Source organism: Zonotrichia leucophrys, chromosome 2 (assembly GCF_028769735.1).
Source record: "Zonotrichia leucophrys gambelii isolate GWCS_2022_RI chromosome 2, RI_Zleu_2.0, whole genome shotgun sequence".
NCBI lineage: Eukaryota > Metazoa > Chordata > Aves > Passeriformes > Passerellidae > Zonotrichia > Zonotrichia leucophrys.
This window is the reverse complement of record NC_088171.1, coordinates 118,368,454-118,393,075: the sequence shown is the minus strand read 5'-3', so window position 1 is coordinate 118,393,075 and position 24,622 is coordinate 118,368,454. Positions and strand designations below refer to the sequence as shown.

The following is a 24,622-nucleotide window of genomic DNA, read 5'->3' as shown; positions in this document are numbered from 1 at the left end:
ATACCATCACTGAGGAGTAAAAAGCTTGCACTTGAGAGATTACTTCAAAAGCTGCCTTTCTGTGAATGATGCAATACTGAATTTGTCTTATAATTATTCACAATCCAGATTATTCCAGTAAATTGTGTTCCATAATATGAGAGAAATTTTGACTTTGATTTAGGTTGGAGAATGCAGTTACACAAGGGGAAATCAGAAAATGCTCCAGATACAGTTGTATTGGCCAAATGAAAAGAGTGAGCTTGAAGTGAACTTGGTTAAGGAAGATGTGGAGATAAAAAGTTTTAATTGAGAATATAGAGCAGGTTTGTTTTTTTCCTTTGTTATTCTAGATGTTTCTTCTTTCCAAGCTACTGTGGAACAGTCTGTGTGCTCTGGAGTTTTGCACAGGTACAGGCCACTCTGTATTTCATTGCTGGCTTAAGTTTGACCATAGAAGAAGACAGTGATATATTCTGGTTTTTCCCCCATTTCTTTTGAACCTCTCCAGTGTATTCTTTCACCTAATACCTTATTTAGAAAGGCTTTTTTTTTGTATGCTGGACAGTTTGGTAGAAAATACCTGAAAATTCTTTTGTTTTCATCTGCGCTCCCAGTTTGACTTTCTGTACTGACCATCATAAAGTAAAGTAAAGGCTGGTAAAGGAAATTAATTTTCTGTTAACCATGATGGGTTGTTTTTTGATTCTTCTTTTTTTTCTGGTGATGAAAAATAGACAAAAAAAGATGAGTTGAGAGTTCTGTCATTCATTTACTGTAGAACTGAAGATTTCTAGGACACCGAAGAGAGGTGGGTTTTTCTGGGAAGACAGCAAGAAAATGATTTGGCAATGATCTGAAATATATTATCCTTTTGGGAAAAGAGTTTGGAACCATTCTATGTTGAGTTCTTCAGGAGGATCAGTATCTTGATTAACATGGCATAACCCATTTCGTAAAAGGCTGTGTTTGTATATATTTTGTATATTTGTGTTCTGATGATATTCCTCTAAATAATTAGCTTCAGCGAGGTTTCTTAGTTTACAGTATGCTGTTGTGAATTGCAGATTTGCCATGCCCAATGAATGGATTAGGGTTAAAAAATCCCTAAAAACACAACTTCAGGATTGCTGGGCTTATGAAAACTGGTAAACTGGTATGGAAAGACTGCCTTGTATGTAGTTTCCTATCCTGAGATTATTGCAAAGTGTTACTCATTTGAGCACAGAAATGGCAGTGTTTAATCCACTTAATTTTGTATCTTTCCTGAGGTGTTTACAGAAATTCTAACATGAGCCAAAATTCAAAAGAGGTAAATTATTAAAGTCCTGTAAATACCTTTTCGTGATGTTTTTTTTGCACATGTACTACTGTGCAATGACTTATAGTGCCATTGGAGATTTGGCATTTATTTCATACTGAAGTAATCTAGTCCCTTCACTTTGAGCAAATTCTCTCAAATTAGCTCTGCTTGGAGCAGAGGATGGGACTAAAGGACATTCAGAAGTCTCTTCTGTCCCTTCCCACCTAAATTATTCTATGGTTCTAAGGCAATGAGATCCTTTTGCTCTGTAAGATCCTTCAGGAAAAGTTATTTTAGGTGGTGGTGATGTTTAGCACTTCCCCTCCATCAGGTAGCATCTGATGAAAATCACTAGAGCTTTTAAGACAGTTGTGGTAATGCTAGACTTTCTTGAAACCTAATTCTTTTTTCTCATTCCATTCAGAAGACACTTGCAAAGCCATGTTTATTTCATTAATCCTTAACCCACAGCATATTTTCCAGCAGTCATTATTATTTGGAAAATAATGGAAAATATTTGGAAAATAGAAAAGTATTTATGAATGTGTATGTAGTTACATATTGTACGTTAAAACCAAAACAGTATAGCTTAATATTTTTTTAAGCAGAAGAAGTGTAGTGTCTTAAAATGATGCTAGTCTTCTAAGTGGTTCTAAGAAAGACAGGAACTATAGTGAGATAATTTTGACCCCAATAATCTAAATTAGTCTTTTTATGTAACTTGAAAATCCTTACTAAAATTATATGAATACTGAATGTTGTAAAAATATTTTAAAATTCAAACCATGAGTGGTAAAATAGCAACTCTTAATTTAAAAAAAACCCACAAACATTCATGGATCTAATATAGTGCATTTCTTAATAGTTTGATGGGAATATATGTGAAATTAGAATGCTTATGGGTCCCTCTAGTGGTGTGAAATGCTAGATCATACTTTATTCATAAATTGAAAATTATTTGTATCATGGAAAGATGGATCTTTAGAAAGGTGCATCCTTACATGGTTTTAATTGGCATGTAAAATGGAATATTTCTTTCCAACAGATATTGACAGGTAGTGGAAAATTTCAGAGGATGTGTCAGGTTTAATGATAGTATGCTATGTCAAACTGTTAAATGTGCAGTTGGGTTAATACGGAAAATTAATGGGAGATCACTTCAGTTAAAAGAAGATAATTTCTTCATATTTTGGGGGGAAAAGCCTCATCTGGTGGGCCAGTGCTCACCTCAACTTTCAGTTTTTACATCCAAACAGAGGAAGGATCAAATAATCAAATACTTTTTTTCTCCTTCATTTCCTTAATTTTTTTTTTTTTTGGCATGATACTCATGATCCTCAGTTAAGCTCTTTCTGTTGGTGTGTAGCAAAACTCAGTGCTTTTTATAATGGATAGTTTTCTATCTGCCTTTTTGGCTGTAGCAAGGAAGAAATGGAGGTAAAGTTCTTGAAGCTGGATAGCCTTGTTTTAACCAGATTGCTGTCAGAGGGTGTAAGTCTGTCTTTGCATTATAAGAAAATTGAAGTATATTGCTAGCATTTAAGGTTCCATTAATAATTAAACTAAATAATAATTGTTATTCTTCCTTTTGTGGACTGTCCTTAATATACAATATATAATTTTAAGACTAAATCTGTCAGTATATTGTGATCTTTTAAGTGATTGTCACTTGTCTTTACTTTGGTTTTTTATATTGGCATGAGAAAAATAAATATTTAATACCCCTGTGAAATGTGCTAAAACATTTTATTTTAGGGTTTCATGAAGTTAAAAGATTGGGAGTGGGAAGAGATTAAAATTAGCGTCTCAGAATACAGATGAAATCTGTTGGATGAAGGCGACTTGTGTTATTTTATTGCTATATATGCATCACACTAGCAAAATAACTGATATTAATAACCAGAATTACTTCTTTTTCTTTATTTTAGAGAAAGGAATTTTTCATTATACCAGCATCTCACTTAAGATGCTTAGAAACAAGAATATAACCATTTTAATCAAACAAACGAAACGCCCCAATACCTGTGATTGATGCTTTGGATAACAACTGTAATTTACAAAGGAATGGCAAGAGGAAGTCCTAGGACAGCTGGTGTTGAGCAGGCACTAAGGCCTACAGTTCACCTTCTGGTTCCTTGCATCAAAAGCACTTCCCAATGCTGTAGTGTCCTTTTTAACATGTCGATCATCCCAGCTTTGCTTTCATTCTCTTTCAGTTCCAAAGGCAGTAAATGTCAAATTTATTTTATTGTTCTAATTTGTCCTTAAACTGTCCGTGTGAGCAAATAGTCAATATTGGATATTAGAAGGGCATTTAGCACACTGAAGGCTCCAAATGGAAGAAAAGATATTTGGGCTGGGAGATGTTTTTGCAGCATGCTTCACTGTCTTCTTTCCATGATCTGTACATTACTGAGCCTTGGTTTGGTAGTGTCTCTGAAATTAGCATCTCTTTTCATGACTCGTGATAGAAGCGGGGAGGTTGTCATTCTCATATTAATCATGCATCTAAAGAGAATGAATGTGCCAGGAGAGAAATGCCAAGTTTCCATTGCACAACTGTATCATTCATTTCACCAGTCTTTTCCATTAACTGGCCTTAGCTGATCTGCCAAAACCACAAAGCACTTGGTTTTTGTATCCTTAATAATAATTTATCTGTGAGGGAAAGGAAAAAAGCAGGCACAGTAGCTATCAGTGTTCCTGCAGCTGGAGAACATATCTTCCCCTCACCCCGTTGCTTGAAAGCCAGCTATTTTCTGTTTCAGCCTCCCCTTTAAATTAATAACCTATCGAACCTCTGCATCTGACTTATTTATTGTGAATTGTCCTGGGGTAAGTGTTTAATGTTAAAGAGAGAAATCTAGTTTTTGGTTTAGTGTAGTCCCACAAATCAGGTGCTCTGGAGCTGCAGAGGGATGGCAAGGCTCAAAATCTCTTCTCTCATTTGGAAGTTACTCTGATCATTTCAGATCTAAAGGATAAAGACATTAATTTAGTTAAGGTGTCATTACCTACCTTGGTCTATCCATGTGCAATAACTAGTAGCTCAAAGGAAAGCCCAAAGCCATGGGGAGGAACAGCCCCAGCACAAGCAGGGGCAGCCCTCATGTGACTTGGCAAAAAAGGAACTGGGTCTCCTGGTGGGCACCAAGTTAAATATGAGCCAGCCATATCCCCTTGCTGCAGAGAAAGCAAGTGGTATCCAGGCTGCAGTAGGAGGAATGTTGCCTGCAGTTGAGGGGAGTGATCCCTCTCCTATGTGCAGCACTGAGAGGCCTCACCTGGAGTCCCAGTCTGGGCTTCCCAGGAAAAGAGAGACATGGACATACCAGAGAGAGTCCAGCAAAGGGTGAGGAAGATTAAAGGGCTGAGAAAGCTGGAACTGTTCAGCCTACAGAAGGCTCAAGGGCAAACTTCTCAATGTATGCAAATACCTGAAGGGAAAGTGCAAAGGAGACAGAGCCAGGCTCTTTTCAGTGGTGCCCAGTGTGAGGACCAGAGGCAATAGGCACAAACTGATGCACATCAGGAAACACTTTTTCACTGTGAGGGTGGGTGACCAAGTGTTGACACAACCAGAGAGGTTGTGGAGTCTGCATCCTTGGAAATACACAAAAGCCTCTGGGAGATGGTTCTGGTCTAGGTGACTCGACTTGAGCAGAGGAGTTTGACCAGATGAACCTCATCTGGTGCTTTCCTACCTCACCAATGCTGTGATTCTGTAATAAGCAGCACTGCTGCTAGGAAAGCTGGAATAATGTAGGCTTTGCTTTTTTTCTTTAATGAGAGGTAGAAAACCTATGATTAATGTGTAGTAGTAGTGGTTTATGAGCTAGGTCAATTTGGTGATAATTTAGAGAGTTTAAACATATTTGTAAGATGAATAAGTGTCAATAGCTTATTGCGAAGAGAATGATGGTTCAGCTTCACAGAAAACCAAGTAACTCGTTTGCCTCTCTACCTCTATCATCATCAGAAACAGTCCTGGAGCAAGAAGATGTGCAATCCCTCCTAAATGACTTTGAATACAAGTACAAGTGGAACACAGGCCTGTACTGCCAAATTATTGCACTTCTGTGTTCTGTTGTGTATTTTGCTGCCAGAAGCTGCTGTTTTCCTTGTAGTACCTACAGTGTACTATTCCCTCCAAGATTAACGGGTGGTACCTGTGTTGAGAAACTCAATTTGTAGCATGACAACAAAAACAAGTTTGTAGAAGACCACTTGAGAACAAGAAAATTATCTATGCTTCCAGAAAAGTGCTCATTTTTCCTGCTTCAAATATTTTGTTTTATTGTGATTTAGTGAAGTTTATGGCTTTTGTATGTGAATTTGTGGATATTTTAGATCATTTTATAACCTAAATATAGCCATTTTGTATTTTTTTATTTTCAACCCAATAATTTCTGTTGTGAAATTGGGCTCTGAAGGAATTGGATCAAGAGTGAGGAAGAGACCCTTCTTACCTGTAGCATACACTGCATTAGCAGCAGCAGCTGTATTGCTCCCTGCTTCTCTATTATGCAGGCTGGTAGTGCTTAGACTGTAACCTCATGGTCACAAATGTGCTTAGAAATATTGGTGGAGTAATGTAGCATGACAGAATCTATTTATTTTCCTGCTGTACACATGAATGTTGCTTTATAAGCAACCTTTATCATATGTAGTACATCTGTTTACTTAATAAAAAGCCACCTGGGATATATTATAGGTACCAGTGTCTTCAGAGGAAGAGCCCTGGCCTTGAGAATGATAGCTTGAAGAAGGATACTTCATGTGGAGATGTCTGTGTTAGCCCTGAACTTCAGTGTCCTGATGAAGTGTTTCAGGCATGTCTGAAAGAACATTCAGTTGTGTCAGTTGAATTTCTGTAAACACAGACCATTGGTAGGGAATGGTGCTGTGTTTGATTAGATATTCTATGATCATGCCACTGTCAGCTCTATTTAAAGGTGTTTTATTAGTGTATTTTGGGAATTAATATATTAATGTAATTGCTATGAGCTGGCATAGAACAGTAAGCGAATTGGAACTTCTGCAGGGAGAAGAATTAAAATGGATAAAGATTTATGTTATGCAGAATTAAGCTGCTGTCACTGGAATCACTGAGAACTTTTAGTTCAGATTGTCAATAAGGCCACACCTTCCTGTGTACGTTTTAGACTGACTTTAAGAATAAAAGTTATAACTCCTTACTTCACCAACTTCTAATATGTCTCATTTTTGGAAGGACAAGAGGTCTGTGCTACAGACTTGTGATAATGGTTTTTTTATTATCTGCATTTTTAAAAAATAGCATGTTGGTGTTGACTTCCTTACTTAATACCTCTTTAAAACTTTACTATTTAACATGAGTCATTTCAGGCAGGTTGAGTGAATATCAAGATAAGATTATTGGCTTCCTGTTGGTTATATAAAACTGCTGTTGGGGGGCACTGTTGAAAAGAAAGTCAAGGCTGAGTTTGGCCAAATGTAATTCAAAATGCGATTATCTGGCTTGCTACAAAGGAACTGTAGCTCTGTGTAGTTTGATGCTGGGGTTTTTTAAACACTTCAGGTATATCAAATGGAACTGGACATAAACTAGTATTGGTCATTTGCGTAATTCAGTTAACCTAATAAAAGTAAAGGAAAATATTTGGATTAATCTTTGGAAAGAGGCTGAAATAATTTTCTGTTGTGTTTTCACCGTACTGGGAAACAGAATTAGATATGCTGTGAACATAAATGTCATAATTGTTTGGCAGAAGAGTGTAGTTATTTGCAAAAGCACCAAAATTACTTGAGTGTGTTTAAAACTTCAGCATAGTAGAGTTAAGAGATTTTCTGAGCTCTAAATTGTGTAAAAGTAATTTGTACTTGCTCAAAGCCTACTTGTATCTACTGTATCAACACTCAGTTTCTGATACTTTCTTGCTGGTGTATATGTCATCTTAGGTGCTTTGTTAGGGACGTGCATTGGATGTGTATCCATGACACCAATTTTCCAAAAAGAATTTGTTTGCAGTACTGTGTGTGTTTTTAAACAATATCCATAATATTTTTGTTCTTTCAATAACAGAGTTCCTTAAAAAGATGAGTTGCAGCTATGATTTAAGTATTTGTTTTTCTTCACAGGATGCTTACACAGAACATTTTTTTCGAATCCGTGGCTCTGTATTTAGTACTAATAAAAATATCTGTATTTGTGCTGAAATGTTTGATACTCAAAAAAGGGCATTATCTTTATACCAAACTTCCCTGAGCACTTGTCTTTTTGATAAAGGTTTTTTAGAGAGAGTGTTTATTTTCTTGTTTTTTGTAGCAAATTCTGAAATCGAAGTCTCTGTGTCTGCAAGAAATGTGAGAAGGTTGCTTAGTTTCCAGCGATACCTGAGATCTTCCCGTTTTTTCCGTGGTATCACTGTTCCAAATTCTTCAAACATTTTAGATGATGATTATAATGGACAAGCAAAGGTTGGTTGCTTGATTTTTTATTTTTTTAAATTATGTTTTTCTAAATGCTTACTAGTATATATAACTATATCACATACTAAAAGGGCAACCAGCACCAATTCTAAGCACATTTTTTGTGTATGTATTTTTATGTGTTTATATACATATATGTATATATTGTAATGAAATCCAGATAAAATTTCATGGTCTGTAGCAAACTCCTCTACTGCCCACAAGTTTACTCAGGTAATTTTTATGTTGCTAGTGTTTTTGTCATTGATGTTTTTTTGTTTTGTTGGTTTTTTAAAATAACTGGTGAATTAAGGATGCCTTTGAATAATTAAATAAAAAAATGAAGAGAGGAAAATGTATCTGTATTTAAGAAATGTAATGGAGCAATTTAGACAACTGTTCCCTTTGATTTTTAGTCTAACCTCACTAGTGAACAACTGGAAGAGTGACTGCCTAAATTCAATAAAGTGCAGTAAATGGATTTCTCAGGACATGCTTATGTCAAACTGACTTTCTCTTTGGTAGGCATTTCTAGAGAAGAAAATACAATATACAGAATACACTTGTTCAGCACTAAAGCAGGGAAAGCAGATAGTGGGAAGAGAGTTGGTACTGAGGGAGCAGCTACCTGGATAGAAAGGCTGCTGTATTTGCCTCAGAGGATGGAAAGTGCTGAAGGGGATTAAACAGGCAAAGGTTATTCAGGTTATTCAATATCCCAAAGGCTGTGTCGCTGCATGCAGTGCCTTTTGTCATCTGACACAGAAAAACAATATACTTGCAATACAATGGATGTATCCATGCTGAATATTATCAGGCTGTGTACAAAGATATTGGAGAACCTGGAGAATGGATCTTAAAAATGTACATGCAATTTAATAATAAAAATATACTGTTAATGCTTTTGTTTCTTCTGATAGCAGAGTTTTAGCAGCTGGTAGAGAAAAGCTAGAACCAATAATAAGGTCACAAAACAGCTGTACCAAGCTAATGAGAATAGGAGAAGGCAGGACTGTTGTAAAATGTGCTGGACAGGTATTTCTGATACAGGTAAGGGAGGCAAAGATTGGGACTGCTCAGCTCTGGTGAGGCCTCTTGCACTGTTTGCTGTTCTTGGTCATTCCTATTGTGGGAGGAGCAGTTTGTGTGGAACAGCTGTGATAAAGATGTGCTAGTTGAGTGGGGTGAAAAGTCAAAAGCCAGGTTCTTAAATTAAAATGCTTATGCAATGCCTCAAATATCTAGTGAATCATGAAGATACTGTTCTGTAAGCAGGGAAAAAAAGGAAAAGGTAAACAACTACACAGAGATTAATTTGCTAGTCTGAATGCAGAGTCATTCTGCCATACTATTTCTGATTTGAACCTAATTGTTTTTAATTGTCTTTTGAGAAACTGCTGGAAGGTTGAAAGGAGCATCTCCAACCAGTTCTGCCAAGGCACTCATTGTTTGGTTTTTTCCCTCCAGTCTTTTTATTTGTAAATGTGTGATGTTGTTCAGTTATCAAACAAATTTAATTATTCTTTTACTACTATTTTTTATGTAGAAATTCTAAAGACTTGATCTGTCTCTGAAATCTTAAATACTCCTCCAAGCTACAGGAAGATAGACATATACTGATTAAAAAATGACAGCTTTTGTGTTTCTTTTCAGTGTATGCTGGAGAAGGTTGGAAATTGGAATTTTGATATTTTTCTTTTTGATAGACTGACAAATGGTGAGTTTACATTTGGTATTTCATTTGTGCTTTATCTTCTAGCATAACTTAACTATGGCACTTATGTTGCAGTGTTGTTTGTGATTGTTTGTTTGCTAAAAAGTGCAGATTTCTTCAGGTACTACTTATTGATTTAATAGTTTTTAATCTGAGTCCTAGTTTGCCTGATCACTCCATTAAAATAATGATACTGTCAGTACTGATACTAATAATTGATTTTTAGAAGAGGCCCTTGATGTACTTTATAGGTTGCTGTTCTCTCTTAGTAATTTGAAGTAGTAATTTGAATACAAATTGACAAATAATTTTATGATCTTTGACTTCTTTTTTTCAATTATGAGGTGCTGGTGATTTTTATGGTTCTGTCCAAAAGGTCATTTATATTGACCAAGTATTTTTCTGATAAATGTAGTGTTAGATAGAATAGTTCTATTACTTTATAGTGCTGTAAGAGGCATGTTGGTGTTAATCCATTACAATTATGACATAGAATACCTGGAGAATTGGGAGTTGAGCAGAGGGAGTCTGCTGTACACATCATTTGCACAACATAGAAAAAGGAAGAGAACATTTTGGTGACTTCTGTGTGCCCATTACAAATAGCAGTAGGAACTGCAGGAATAGTTGGTTAAAAAAACCAAAACCCAAGTATTGTTCATTTGTAGGCAGAAAAGAGATCTGTAAATGTGCTGGGAAGGAGGAGGGAGGGCTGCTGCAGTGGGTAGGGTGAAGTTTTGCATTATAATCTCAATGGCAGCTGGGTTTTGAACAGAATGGAAGGAGGAGATGAGCAAGTCCAATATCACAGTGACATTTGTGCCAGTGTGGGAAGAGAATGGAGGGGCAGCTCTTGCAGATTTTGCACCAGTCATGTGGAGTAGGTAGCAAAGTTGCAATTTAAGTTGCCAGAACAAGAAATTAAGTTCAAAAAGGAGAATGTGGCACCAAAAGATCTTTTTCTCTTCTGTTTCATTGAAGGGGTGCTTGGCTTTACCAAGTGTAAGAGTAGTAACCTCACAGTTACATTTAATACAGAAGATGGATAGAAAAAAACGAAAATAGCAAGGACTTGTAAAAATAGAATGCTTATATATATAATGATAAACTTTATATAACTGAATAAAAAAAAGCTCTGTGTACAAGTAAACATGTAAGCATAGCTTCTTTGGATTAGTTTATCAAATGGGAGAAGTCTGAAGTCATCCTTCTCATAAAAGCCCTCTCTGCCTTTTAGATGTGCATTTTTCAAGTGCATTTAAAGTACTACCAGAAGAGCTTCTATTGTGGAAGCCTTACAATACCACCATCCATTTTGCATCCTAATTAAATAATTTTGATCAGGCAGCCTTGTTCTTGGAAGTTTGTAAGGGCAGAATGCTTTATATAAAAGTCTGCTGGATGAGCTGCCCTGGATGAACCCCTATGGAGGAATTTCCCCCGTAAATAATACGCAATTGTTCCAAGAATTGCGTATTTATTTCATTGTGAGGATGTGACATGAGAATACATTAATTCTAATCTAGTAATAAACTTGATTTAGAAGAAGTTTGTGTCTTCTTGTACCTCATTTTTTGTCTGTGCTAGGTTGTGTAATGCTAAATGAAGTTTCTCAGCTATGACATTATTTGCAGAGCAAATAATGGACAAGCTATTAAAAAATAAACATTGTGGACTGTGGCTCTTAAAGTTTTACTTATTTTATCACTGCAAAAGATTATAATGAAGCTATGAGTAGATAACATATATTATAAGCTTGTAAGAGTGTACATTTTTTGTAGAGTTCCAAGTGAAATAAGAAGTCCAGCAAAATATATTATGAAAATGAGAGAGCATATTTGCAATGTCCTCTAATCAATAGTTGTCTAGCTTTTCTTTTTGCCTGATTGCATTTGTATTTTGTATATGTGTTTGTGATATGTTGCATAAATATAATTATAAAATGGAATATAATTATAATAGATTTGCATGTTGAAACAGGTTTTTTAATGTTCAGTAACATTTTCTTCCTATCAGCTGCCATTGGACAGTTGGTGAATGCATTAGAATTAAGCAAAATCACTGGTTACTAGAGACAGCTAATGAAAATTTGTCTGTAGTAAGATTTAAATGTTACTAGAGACAGCTAATGGAAACTTGTTATGTAGTAAGGTTTAAATATTTATGAATTGGTGTAGAATATCATGACTTGGTGTAAAGAAGTTCGGTTGGATGTATAATTTTTGTGACCAATTTGTTTGAAATAATACATTTCTTATGGAAGAGTCACTGATTTTATGGCTTCCAATGAATTAGTATTTTCATCTTATTTTTAGGAAACAGTCTAGTCAGCTTAACCTTTCATCTGTTTAATCTACATGGACTAATTGAACACTTCCAATTAGATACGATGAAACTTCGTAGATTTTTGGGTAAATACAGCTTTTTATTTTGATGAATATTGATGTTTTTCTGCATTTTTATACCTTAACTGAAGTCCTGGTTGTAGTTTAGCAATAAGGTTTGAAGGGTACTGATGCAATCTACATTGTGCAGTGATTTAAATTACATTAATTGCGATGATCTCTCAAAGTTTTTATGAGTATACAATTTTCTGCATTAAATCCACATAAGTATTAAGAAGTTTAATAGTTTCATAGCTGATAAATATTTTATTTATTGTATCTATTTAGTATCTATTAAACAATCAGGAATATATGTGACATTGTGTGACATTTGTATTGGGAAAGGCTGGACAGCTCCTTTCTTTGTTCTGATTTTTAGTTCTATATTGATCTTTGCTTTTTCCATTGATGCAGTTTCCTAACTGTATGGAATACATCAGAAATATGTTTTTGTGCCAGTTTGGTGTTACCCCTGCTTGCTCAAATTCTCCTATAAGTAAGCATTGCACTGTGGACATAGTTTCTCCCTGGACAGAGTACAGGACAATTTTAATTTAATGTCTGGGCCTGTATCACTGGAATGCTTCTTGGAAAATAATTGTAAATGCAATGTAGAATATTCAAACCAAGTGCTACATTCACTTGACAGAGCTGTCTGCATCCCAGTACATAGACAGGTGCTGGTTTGAGACCTCCTTTCTTTGGTTCTTTTGAGACAGTATCTTTTATTTTGTGAAATTGGATGATTTTTTTTAACTGATCAGGAGAAACAAGTTTCTGGCCCCCTTCAGCAGTTTTCCACAGTTTCAGAGAAAACAATTCTGTGGTTACAAAGTTTGTCACTTAACAGGGGAGCAAACACATTTGGAAGTCTTTCCTCCTCTTTCAAGTAAGAGAATGTTTTTGTTTTCCCAATTTAGTTCTGTTCAATTAAAAAAAATCAGTTCTGTTTTGCAGTTCATGGAGACGAAATTTTCTCCAGTTTCAGGAATGTTAATAAGCTGACCTTAATAACTGATATCTTGGAGTGGAGGAAAATTATTATAGAAATCTGGTTTTAGGCTTTTCAAGTTCTAACTGAATGTGTTTTTTCTTTCTAATCTGGTTAGTTGACATTATGCAGATGATAATACTTGAAAGATGAGGTAGAAATTACTGGTTTAGTTAACTGTTTATCAGAAGATGAGAGTTCTAACTAGATATGACTATTCAAGGTCACAATCCACTAGAATGAGATTTGACTTTGAAGAAGACAGAATTTATTCTAAATTTGACATTCAACACCTTTCCCTTTTTGATAATGCCTTCTACTTAATATCAGTAAAAAGTTCTGTCCTAGGTTCTTTGATTTTATAATGGATTTTCTTCCTAATACAGTTTCTTACCATGAGCACAATTCTTCCCGTTTCCTTTAATCCATAGCAATCTGCAGATCAAATTCCAGAAGACTAGGATAGCTCAAATGGTCCAGTGCTACACAAAATTCGCATTATATGAGAATCTACTGAAATCTTTTTAAGTAGAGAAGTCTTGATTTTAGTCCTCTATGGGATCTTAACTCTTTTTTTTTTGTGTATGTGTGTGTATATATATCTGTACATATACATATACACACACACACAGAGTCTTTCACTGATTTCCATGATCTGCTTGGAGATTTGCATCTTCTTACTGTGTCTTTACAGATTCTTATTCCAGACCTAAACCAGGGAGAGAAAATGCAAAGTGCTGCATTCCTGAAAACAGGGTGGTTGTGCTACTCTGATTCTGGCAAACTGTGATCAAAATGTCGACCTAGGTCTGCTTTAATAAAATAAGTAAATTAGGAAAATTGTAAAGCTCAGGTAGCTGGATCAGCCTATGAAGCCATAATAAAATTAAGAAGAAAGACAGGGATATATGCATTCATGCACTTGATGTGAGGAATAGGTGGGAGAGGGTTCTACTGCAGGTTAATGAAGCCCAAAGCCATTTATATTGATTTTCATTACTTTTCATATGATCTGTCACCTATCCATTGAGTACTATTGAGATGGCATGGTGGTGACGGTATTTTGACTTTTCATGAACCTTAGCTTTCACAAACACCACATCAGTAATGCTGTAACATTACATTCACAATTACATGGATTCTCTGGCCTTGTAAATTGAGTAGAAAAGGAGCTTGTGGGCATGTTTGTTTGGTGTGACTGACAGACTATAGTCAGACAGGAAAATGTTCTTTTGAGGTTTGCTTGGAAGAACTAATGTGTAGTTCTTCCAAGCAAACCTCAAGACTTTAGAGGCAGTAGGCAAGACTTTAGAATATAGTTTGATTGCTGTGCTTCTTCCCTTCAATCCTTTTTAACATTATAGTTTTTCATTCACTGTACTTGAGCTAATGTTAATGCCCTTCAAAGAATTCTGCCTGTAATCTTCCAGGACAGTCAGGAAGATGGAGGAAAGAAGAAGTTAAATAGAGACTATTGAATCTAGGTGTAGTTAGTCAGACCAGCATCTAAATGAGATTCTTTTCTAAATTGCATATGGGCTTACATTTGTCTGAGTACCAAGTATGAGCAAATGTCTAGAATACATATAGAAGTGGTTTTCCATGACCACTTTCCTGAATGGGAAAGAAAAACACTTCATATGATGGGAAAGCAATGCTTAATTCCTCTAAAGTCCTGTTTGTTTTCAGGTCATGGTATGAAGTCATCCTAATGGTTTGGTAAAAAGCATAATTTTTATTTTATATTCAGTGTTGCCTCACCATTCAGACAGATTGTCAAAGACAGCCTTCCCTGGGTAGTTCTCAAAGTCAGAGTATCTCAGATTATGTATTGATTTCAAGTTGTTTAATTTTTGCTCTGAGGTGACTTTACATGTAGTTGCTTTCCTTTAGCAAACACTTGCATAAAAATCTTACAGCTGCATTGTGGTTCAGCTGACACTTTATTGACTCTGATGTTTTTATTGTATGTAACTTGTGATACTGCATATTTCTGTGCCTAATAGAGGCATATAAAATGGTCTTTGAAAAAATTGCCATTTTATTTAAATTTGGATATTTGGGTTTTTTTCGGCAGTTATGGTTCAAGAAGATTATCACAGTCAAAATCCTTATCATAATGCAGTTCATGCTGCTGATGTGACTCAGGCCATGCACTGTTACTTAAAAGAGCCCAAGGTAAGGAGCATTCTCACTTTTACATCACTCATACACACAGAAATATGTGTTTGTGTGTACATGCATATGAATGGATTGTGTGCACATATCACAGAATCATTTAGGCTGGAGAAGACTTGTGAGATGGAGTCCAGCCTGTGACCAAACACCACCTTGTCTACTAGACCATGGCACTGAGTGCCACATCCACCTAAACACCTCCAGGGACGGTGACTCCAGCACTGTGGACAGCCCATACCAATCTCTAATCACCCTTTCAGTGAAGGAATTGTTCCTGATGTCCAACCTAAACCTCCCCTGGCACAACTTTCACTGGTTACCTGGGAGAAGCTGCCAAGCCCCCTGGCTACAGCCTCTTTTCAGGCAGCTGTAGAGAGCAGTAAGGTCATTGACCTTACAAGAACCTGCATGCATATATCTATGTGTATATGCACATGCAGGTTTTATCAAAAGTAAAGAAATCTAAGAACCTAACAAGAAACACTTCTGAACTCTCCCTTGCCTTCCCTGTTGCTGAGGCTGTGAATTCACACTTAGTGTGCTTTTCTTTTTCTCCCCCTCTGAGCTGACATTGTCTTTTGTGTGACTTCCTGCTGAACTAGAGCAGGGAATTAAAGCTGCAGCTGTTTAATATAGTGCTGTGCCCCAAGACATTCATATAGAATTGCAGCCTGAGTCAGAGCTGGCAACAATAAACCTGTGTACTTGTCATCTGGGGTGGTTTTCTTCTTCCATAAATTATCATTACCCTTGCTTTGCTCATCTTTGCTGTTACTAAACAGTTTACTTCTACAAGATGCAGTTATAGCAATACATTAGGAGTTCTCTTTGGCTTTCTTTTTAAGAAAGGGAAGAGTGGCAGACCTTAAGGAGCTAAACTAATTTATTGGTTGTTCCTCTGCTACTTAGACTGGTATCAGGCTGCTTCAAGTGATGTCTTGGGCAATTTCAGGGCGAAGTCCTGTCCTTCTGTATTAAATTGAAAGCTGTAGTGCTCTGTAGCTAGATGAAAAGTTATCAACCTTGATGCAGATTATCACCAATCTGGTATTCCCTTGAATAGCTCCTTGTTCTGCTTCTGAGGTAAAAACAAGTAAATTTTGGCTCCATAAAACCTTTTTCAGAGGCTCTTTGCCCACTCCTCCCACTCAGTTTCTCAGTGCTGCTCTCAGACCAATTGGTGCAGTGAGCCTGATCAGAGCTGGTACAGGATGAGCTTTTTTATGGCATTCAGTTTGGAAGCTGGGAGCATTTTTTATTTAATACTCGTGATGGAAGTTTTGTAAAGCTTCAGATACAAGAATAGGCTTGGTATTTTTAGTAACATGTGCAGCTACAGTTCAGTGTACTGTATGGGCAGAACTGTCCTCTCTGTTTTAGTGCAAACTAGACTTTGTTACTGAGTTTAAACTTTCAAGCCTCTCTACCACAAGAAGGAACACTGTGAACAGTGACAGTAAGTCCATGTAGATGCATGCTGAGTTAATTGACATGGTCTTTTAAAATATTTATTTGTGGCAGATTTTCCTCGTTTGGTTCTGGTCCTGGTAAGACCTTGAAATACAATTTTGCATAAGAGTAGAAATACATTCTAAATAGTTCCAAGTCTTCCAGAGCATTAGTTTCTTCTTCTTAGGAGGAAAGGCTTTCATGATTTTTAAAATTTAGTATGAATTTAAAGCAGAATAGACACAAATGGAATTGGTGAATGAGAGGGAGAGCTAATTTTAAGAATTTGCTGCTTTTATGGGGTCTGGTTAGGAATCAAGCTTCATTACCAGACACAAAGGATTTTGTGTGCTGGCATTTTTTATGAGTGGACTTTGCCATTCAGAAAGAGTAATGCTTAAACCATTGCTGAAATTTTGTAGCTTTTGGGGGGAAATACTGTGAAAAGTCAGTGGAATGTTAGTTTTACGTCTTCAAGATTTTCTCCAAATTTCTATTCGCTGTTAATTACTGAAAACATTCATGCACTTTTTCTAAGGCCTTATTGCATTACTAACATTTGTTGGGTTTGCCTTGCAGCTTTCTGAGTCTTTAACTCCATGGGATGTCCTGCTTAGTTTAATAGCAGCTGCCACACATGATTTGGATCACCCAGGCGTTAACCAACCTTTCCTAATTAAAACAAATCATTATTTAGCGACTTTATATAAGGTAAGGATAAAATCAGTTGTTTTGTTAAAACAGGATTGGAGAGGAGTATAGAAAAGGAGTATAAATTGTGAAGTGTTTAGCTAGTGGTAGGATGGAATGCAGACAGTGTTTCCATGTCACTGGGATAAAAAATGTGCAAATTAAGTAAGTATTCAGGATTTGTGGGTTTTAATCTCTGGGAAAAACAAAAAAGAAGAGAAGAAAATAAAACACGAACCCCAAAACACAGCCAAATTGTATATAGCTCTTCAGCCTAAGGGAAGGGCATTTACTGATATGTGTTATTCCATTTTAATTCACAGAATACCTCAGTATTAGAGAACCATCACTGGAGATCGGCAGTGGGGTTGCTGAGAGAATCTGGTTTATTTGCACATATGTCATTAGAAAACAGGTATGTTTATACCACATAGTATAGATTAGTTTCAGATAGAAGCAATCTGTCAGCTAAGACAGCCCTGCAAAACAAGATAAGTTATTGCACAGCAGTTTTGAGTACAAAATATAGAGATCTATTTTAAGAATTCCTGGATACTGTGCTGGTAGAGTAGAGCAGTTCATGGTGCAACGTGATACTCAGAAAATAACATGTATTGCAAGCACATTGAAGGAGTGTATTCATGTAGTCAAGCACCTGTTCAGACTAAACTTGGCAGTCTTTTCTCGTTCTGCCACCACAACTGTAGTTTAAAATAGAACATCTTCACCTACTCTTGACAAGAAATAATCTTGAGACAATCAGTTCGTGCATTTTTAAGGAAAAAAAAAAAAGGAGGGGGAGAAAAAAAGCTAAAAACTGTTTTAGTCTTTCTGAAAGCTGCCAATGAAATATTCTGATATTTCTGTGAATGTTGCAGGAATTTTTCAGGAAAAGAAAACAAACAGTTCAGTGAAAATTCTTATTATAAAGCTTGTATTTCTACACTAATAAATATGATAAAATGCCATGTAGATCTAGTGATGACTGTTGTTCTTAAATGATGTGCTTCTGAATGTTTGTTATTTCAGGCAGCTGATGGAGAGCCAGATAGGTGATCTCATTCTCGCCACAGACATCAGCCAACAAAACGAGTACCTGTCCATGTTCCGATCCCATTTGGATAGAGGAGATCTATGTTTGGAGAACGCAAACCATCGTCACTTCATCTTACAGGTGATCTTACTGCTCGTACTTTTGAAAAGAGCATTTTAGTGGAAAAACTAATTTACTTTAAGTGCTTCTGCCAGGCCTTCTCCTCCTTTCAAAATGGAGCAGAACTGTCTTGTAGCCTTTCTGTTCCATTACAAAGAGGTTGTTCCTCCACTTCAGTTCCCACAGCCAGCACTTCTCCCAAGTGCTGCTGTGTGTTTGGTAAGTCTGATAACTTGGAGCTGCTGAACGAGGTGTTTCCAAGAGAAGGTTTAGCTCTTCTAACAACTCCATTGCAGCCTCAGAACTGTGAAATGCTTTGTCAGAACATATTTTGGAGAAGGAAAACATTGCTGTTGTGAATCAGTTTGCAGTTGTGCTAGTGAGCTTTAGCAAACTTTAAAAACAAAAGCCTTGAGAATCTTCTTAGGTTTGTAGGCATTTTCTTACTAGGTTCATATTGTGGGCTATAAGAGAAAGTGGACAAACAGATGAGAAGTTCTGTCTTGTGCAAACTATTGCTAAAAATACAAGCATGAGAGCCAGAAATGGAAACCACGGCTTGCTTGCTTTGATGCTTCTTTTTCTGAAGTTATTTTTGGTTCCTGTACCAGTGAGTATACTAAATATAGTGGTCCTGAAATACTTTGAGTTGACTGAATTTCCATATTACTCAGGGATGATCATGAGATCTCACAATTCCCTGAGTGTTTTTTAAATATTACAGAACATAACTTTGGAGCAGAAGGGGTAGGTAGGTTTGTTATTCACAAAACCTAAAATAATCTGCTCTCAAGAGTTAAGTAATTACAGGCACTTGAGTTGAAGACAAGATGATCTAACACTGTGTGTTAACTTGTTAGATGGCTTTGAAGTGTGCAGATATTTGTAACCCCTGTCGGACATGGGAGCTGAGCAAGCAGTGGAGTGAGAAAGTAACGGAGGAGTTCTTCCATCAAGGCAAGTAAGAGTAGAAGTATCTGTTAGTATATCATGTATTCCGTGTGGAGAGGCTGTCCATGAGCCCTAGTCCATTTATATTTTGCACTAACAGAGACGTACAGTATAGGAGTTTTTTTACTTCCATGGTTTGTGTCTCCTGCAAAAGGTCAGAGTTACTAAAACTCAGCAGAGAATCTGCTTAGAATCTGAACCTAGAATGGCTGATGCAATACATCCTTCAGCTGAAAGGTGCTGCAGATTAATAATTATGGCCACTTTAAAATTGCCCTAGTGGTTTCAGCAAATTATGGAATATGTTGATCATGTTCAATATTTAAGCTTCAGCTGTGAGGCCTGTTGGTAAGCAGGTAAGAGCCAGGGAGATTTTTAGTTACTGTGTAGTTTAGACTACTTCTGTAAGCGGTTAATAAAGCCTTTCATTGGCAAATGGAGTGAATTTACTCCATTGTTATTAAATTGTTTTATAATAAAATTAAGGGTAGTTTGATGGACTTCAGACCTGCTAATTTGCACGTGAATATGGTAAATGGGGAACAGACTGCTTTATTTGGTGCTAATCATGTGAAACTTAATCTTAGATAAAGGTGATGGGGAAGCAGAAACACAAATTGCCTTTAGCGAGAAATTTCTGAAAGCTAAGCTATTCTCTTCCATATTGCTGAGGGGGGATTCATTTGTCATTTCTGTGACAGTGTAGGTTTTGCAGGAAAGAGGATGCTAATCCTTCAGGAAACTTGTGGTTCTATGGGGTTTCTGCAATTACTGTTTGATGAAAAATACCAAGTATTTAAATACAGTAGTTGTAAGTTGTTAGTCTGACAGATCTGCTTGTTTTTTTGGGAGTTGGGAAGAGAACTAAATGCAGTCCACCAGCTGCAGGGTAGTATCCTTGTTAGCCAACACTCACAGTTCACTTCTGTTAGTGTTTGATTTGGTTGGGGCTTGATGATTTAATGGTTGCATTATACTTTTGTTTCTTCAGGTGATATCGAAAAAAAATATCATTTGGGTGTGAGTCCACTTTGTGACCGACAGACAGAAACTATTGCCAACATCCAGATTGGTAACTGCAATTCACTTCATTCTAGTAGATTTCTTTCAGCATGCAATTTGAAAAAAAAGCACCTTTGGGATACATTTCCTAGAGGCTGAACATACTCTGTGTGCGGCAGCACTTTATTATAAAGAGCAATTCTATTTTTATTTGTTACATAAACCTCTCTTGAATTGTTTATGAACGGTGCTGCCCTGACAGCCCTGGAGCCCCTGTTTCCTCACAGAGCAGGTTCAGCTGTCTGACTTGTCCACTGCTGCCCAGAACTTTCCTCACCTGAAGGGTGTTTTGGGAAGAGGAGGGTCCCTTCCCCTTGCCATGTGGCCTTGGGTGCCTTTTGCAGTGAGCTTGTCACAGCTGGGCATGATGGGTTTAGCTTTTTGGAATGTCAGCATTCCCTTTAAATACAGCCTTTAAGGAGGGTGGTGGGCAGAGATGTGATGGAGAATGGTGGATAGCCATTATATTAATAGTTTTTGCTAACCTTACTTGGATTTAAATAGTAAAATGTCTTTTTATAGTAAATTTAATAAAAGTTGATTATGGAGGTGAAGTGGGACTCAGTTAAAAACACAGTAAAAGAAAAAAACAAATTTAACAACAAGCACAGAATGAATTAGTGCTTTAGATTGACACAAAAGCTGATATGTTCAATCAACTGCACTGTTTAATTTAGAATGCTAGGAATTAATCTTTTTTAATTAAAAGACTCAGTTTTGGCTATCTTACCATTGATTTTTTTGCTTCAGGTAAACAGACATTACAAATAAATGAACATGTGCATACACACGAAGTACATCAATGCATTGTTTTGTGGCCTTATTTAAAAAGTTTCTAAAATTTGTATTTTAAAGTATTTTTAGTCACCCTAGTATTGTGAAAACAAGATATTATTTTTTCCCCTGTGTAGTATAATTCAGGCACACTGAAGGGCAATTAATTATAAAATCTTTTAGAACTTCAGGTTTTCTAAATTGTCTTAGTTGCTAATGTTTAGATTTCTCTCCCCTTCCATATTGTCCAGTATTTGTCTTCATTTGGTCATTGCTGTGAAAGAAAGAGGGTAATTTGTAATGTAGTGTATTGGTGTTCTTCTGACTGATTAGTAAAATCTTTTACATTTAGAGAGATTTTTTCTTTTGTAAAGATGCCCAAAATATTTAAATGAGTATTTAAATGCACATTTATTGTTTGCTACTAAATGCTATTTAAAGTATTTAGTTTGAGTATTTTACTTTTTCTCTGTATTGTTTTTTTTATTTAATCTGCCTCTATTTGCTTGTTTCTGAAGGCTTTATGACTTACTTAGTGGAACCACTGTTTGGGGAATGGGCCCGCTTTTCCAACACGAGGCTGTCTCAGACAATGCTTGGCCACCTGGGACTGAACAAGGCAAGCTGGAAGGGAGTGCAGAGGGAACAGTCGGGCAGCGGTGACGATGTCGACCCCACTTTTGAGGAAATGGACTCAGACATTTTACCTCAGGAACCTCGATTGTCCTGACCTCAATCTCCATGACAAAACTGCCTCTTCCCTCGGTATCCGCACGGTTGGATTCAAGGAGACACATGCCAGCCCAAGGTTTTGGTAGAATGGTAAAATGATGCCAGCATTATTTATTTCCAAGTTTTCCTTTGACACAGACCATTTGACCCAGAATTTTTTTAAGCCGCCAGACCTGAACATAGAGCAATATGCACCCGCCTCAGTTGGTTGTCGTTCGGAACCTCGAATATGCAAAGCACAGCAGCGACCGAGCCTCGGAGCAACGGGACGGAAGCGCCGCCGTGCCCCCTGGCTTGGCTTTTCTCATGATATTTGGAATACGGTCTTCAAATCTAAGACTTGACATGGATTGTTCCACTCCCTTGGAATTTAGCAAGACTTGCATAAATGTGTTCAAAGCATACCTTCCACTCAGTCCCTGTTTTAATACGGAAATGTGAAGTGCCCATCCTCTGCTGCCTCTGGCAAGACTCGATGTTTACAAATGTACTCTGAAACTGTCGGTTCTAGACTTAACCTTTGCGCATGGCTGTGAAGGAACCACTAACTTGGGTTTTTTGCTTTTTTAAAAGAAAAAGATCAAATTTGAGACTGCAGCTCTTGTTTCTTTGGATGCCAGAAAAGCCTCCCATTTGCCATAATTTTGTTTGTGCACTGGGAACTGAGCATTCATCATAGAGCACAGCCAAGCTTTACTCCAGTGCTGTATGGGAATGCAATTTTTTAACAGCGAAAAAACACTTCTGAATCTGGGAAGGGAAGGGGTGGGGGGGAAGCGTCCGAACTGCATTGCGATTCTGCAGTGGGAACATCGCATGTTGTTCTCACTATTGTACACTTGAACTGCACATGCAAGAAAAAGGTGGAATGTCTAAACACCATAATCAGCTCAGGGTATTTGCCAATCTGAAATAAAGTGGGATGGGAAGCGTGTCCTTCAGAACAAGGGTACAAATGCCCCTTTCGCTGCAGCGTGTGTGTATGTGTGGGTGTGTGAGTACGTTTGGGACGGGGGAGGGCGGGAGGGCTCGGGGGAAGGGTTTGAACGGCAACATTTTTTCTTTTTCTTTTTTTTTTTTTAATTTATTCTTTTAGAATGTGACAATTTCATGAACAGCCACACTGGGGAGGAAACTGTAACAAATTGCTACAGATGCCTTAAACTATGCACAAAGCTAAGTGACCAAATTTGTTTTTGATTTGAAAAAAAAATAATAAAAAAAAGTGCATTGTTTACGTATTCCTCCCTCTACTGAAACATTACCCACTGATGGGTTTTTGATGGGAAAAGGAGAAAATGTTTTTTAGGACAAAATTAAAGGACTAATTTTAAACTTAAAACATTCCATTTTTGTAATTTGTTTTACATTGTTTTAAGTACAGTAAGCACAACTGTAATCTAGTTTGAGAAACTGGTGCTTTCTTTTAGTTCATTTGTATTTCCCTGTTATTATTGTAAAAGACTGTTTATTAATTCTGTTTACAGTTTGTTGCAACAGCCATTTTTGGAAGAGAGCTTCAGCGTAAAGCCATTTGTAAAGGCTTTGCCATATTCATTTTAATATGTGCCTGTTGCTGTTAACTTTTAATTAATAAAACAAAATCTTTTCACATTATGCTCCTGTACATTTAAGTTATGACTGAGTCCAGCGTTGTGGAAAGGTAGCTAAGGTTGCAGTCAGCTTCCACTGTAAAACTAAGCCAACTTTGGATTTGAAAATACTAGTCCTCATATGCCAAAATTTATTGCCTCTTGGAGCTTGGCCTTTTACTGTTTGAAAAGCAAATCCTGACTTACCTGATTGTTTCCCTTCTAAAACTGTTTATTATTCTTTCATGTTCCCTGAAGTAGTATCATTAATCTCAAAGTGGCCATGTTTAAAGAAATAAATTTCTAATGAAACCATTCTTTTGAGCCTGCGTGAACTTCCTTCCTTCGCTGTCAGTGCAAGTTCTTGATGTTGACTCCAACACAGAAGGACCAGATGGGACAAGGAGCTCTGGTTGTAATTTTCAGGAGAGAAGAGCCATTTTTGACAGGCTGCCTTTCAAAGGGTGCATAAAGCTGGGAGAACACAGAGGTAAGAACTGTATGTAATGTAGCAGAGAGAAACTGAGCACAGAGTCAGACTTAACTGGGTTAAATGTGGGAAAGTACTGATTCCTCTTGGACTTTTCTCAATGAAACGTGCCAAACTTGCAGCTGTTTTCAAAATGACAACTAAGATGAGTCTGATGATGCCTTCTGTGACACATTTGTAAAAAAAGAACTTGGTTTAAAGAGCACCAACTGCATTTTAAGTTTTGTGACTTGTTACAGGCATATGTTAATACCTAATTTTAATGAAAATTAGTAATAGTATAACAAACAGGTATATGGAGTATTTCAACATAGTATTTATAAACAGCCTGTGATTTTTAACATTGTGCAAACTTGCCGTCCTTTGCTCTGACAGGACTCAGAAGAGCTTGTCAAAATGTAAAATAGGAGGAGGAGTAGTTTTATTCTAAGGCACCCTTCCTGGAAAGGGGTCTCTCTACCAGACTGGTAGAAAGACTGCTTCTAATCCCACCTCTTCATGCATGTGGAAGTGCCTCTCATTGGACTTGAAATAAGACAAATGTTTTTTCCATGCCGGCTGGGAGTGCCCTCTACAAATCCACACTGAACTTTACCATTCCTGCAGCTTCAGCATTTCATGCGAGAGCTGAGAGCCCATGCACACCAGGCACAGGAGAGAGGGTCCCACAGCCCCTGGGAGCCCCTGGAGCCCAGAGCCCTGCTGGGGAAGGGGCCAGGCCCCCCAGCTG

At 37.0% G+C, this 24,622-nt stretch overlaps 1 protein-coding gene across 3 annotated transcripts in view; it reads left to right on the top strand.

Annotated features, from left to right (window-relative positions):
- The window catches only part of PDE7A (phosphodiesterase 7A), a 76,255-nt gene extending 52,536 nt beyond the window's left edge, over window positions 1-23,719 (top strand). For all 3 annotated transcript variants that reach the window (XM_064706171.1, XM_064706170.1, XM_064706169.1), the window contains 10 exons: window positions 7,590-7,741; window positions 9,386-9,449; window positions 11,762-11,857; window positions 14,899-14,999; window positions 17,028-17,159; window positions 17,462-17,553; window positions 18,168-18,312; window positions 19,152-19,248; window positions 20,234-20,314; window positions 21,597-23,719. In XM_064706171.1, coding sequence (XP_064562241.1) covers window positions 7,590-7,741; window positions 9,386-9,449; window positions 11,762-11,857; window positions 14,899-14,999; window positions 17,028-17,159; window positions 17,462-17,553; window positions 18,168-18,312; window positions 19,152-19,248; window positions 20,234-20,314; window positions 21,597-21,808 — 1,172 coding nt within the window. In that variant the 3' untranslated portion in view covers window positions 21,809-23,719. The remainder of the gene's footprint in view (window positions 1-7,589; window positions 7,742-9,385; window positions 9,450-11,761; window positions 11,858-14,898; window positions 15,000-17,027; window positions 17,160-17,461; window positions 17,554-18,167; window positions 18,313-19,151; window positions 19,249-20,233; window positions 20,315-21,596) is intronic.
- The last annotated feature ends 903 nt before the right edge of the window (window positions 23,720-24,622 follow it).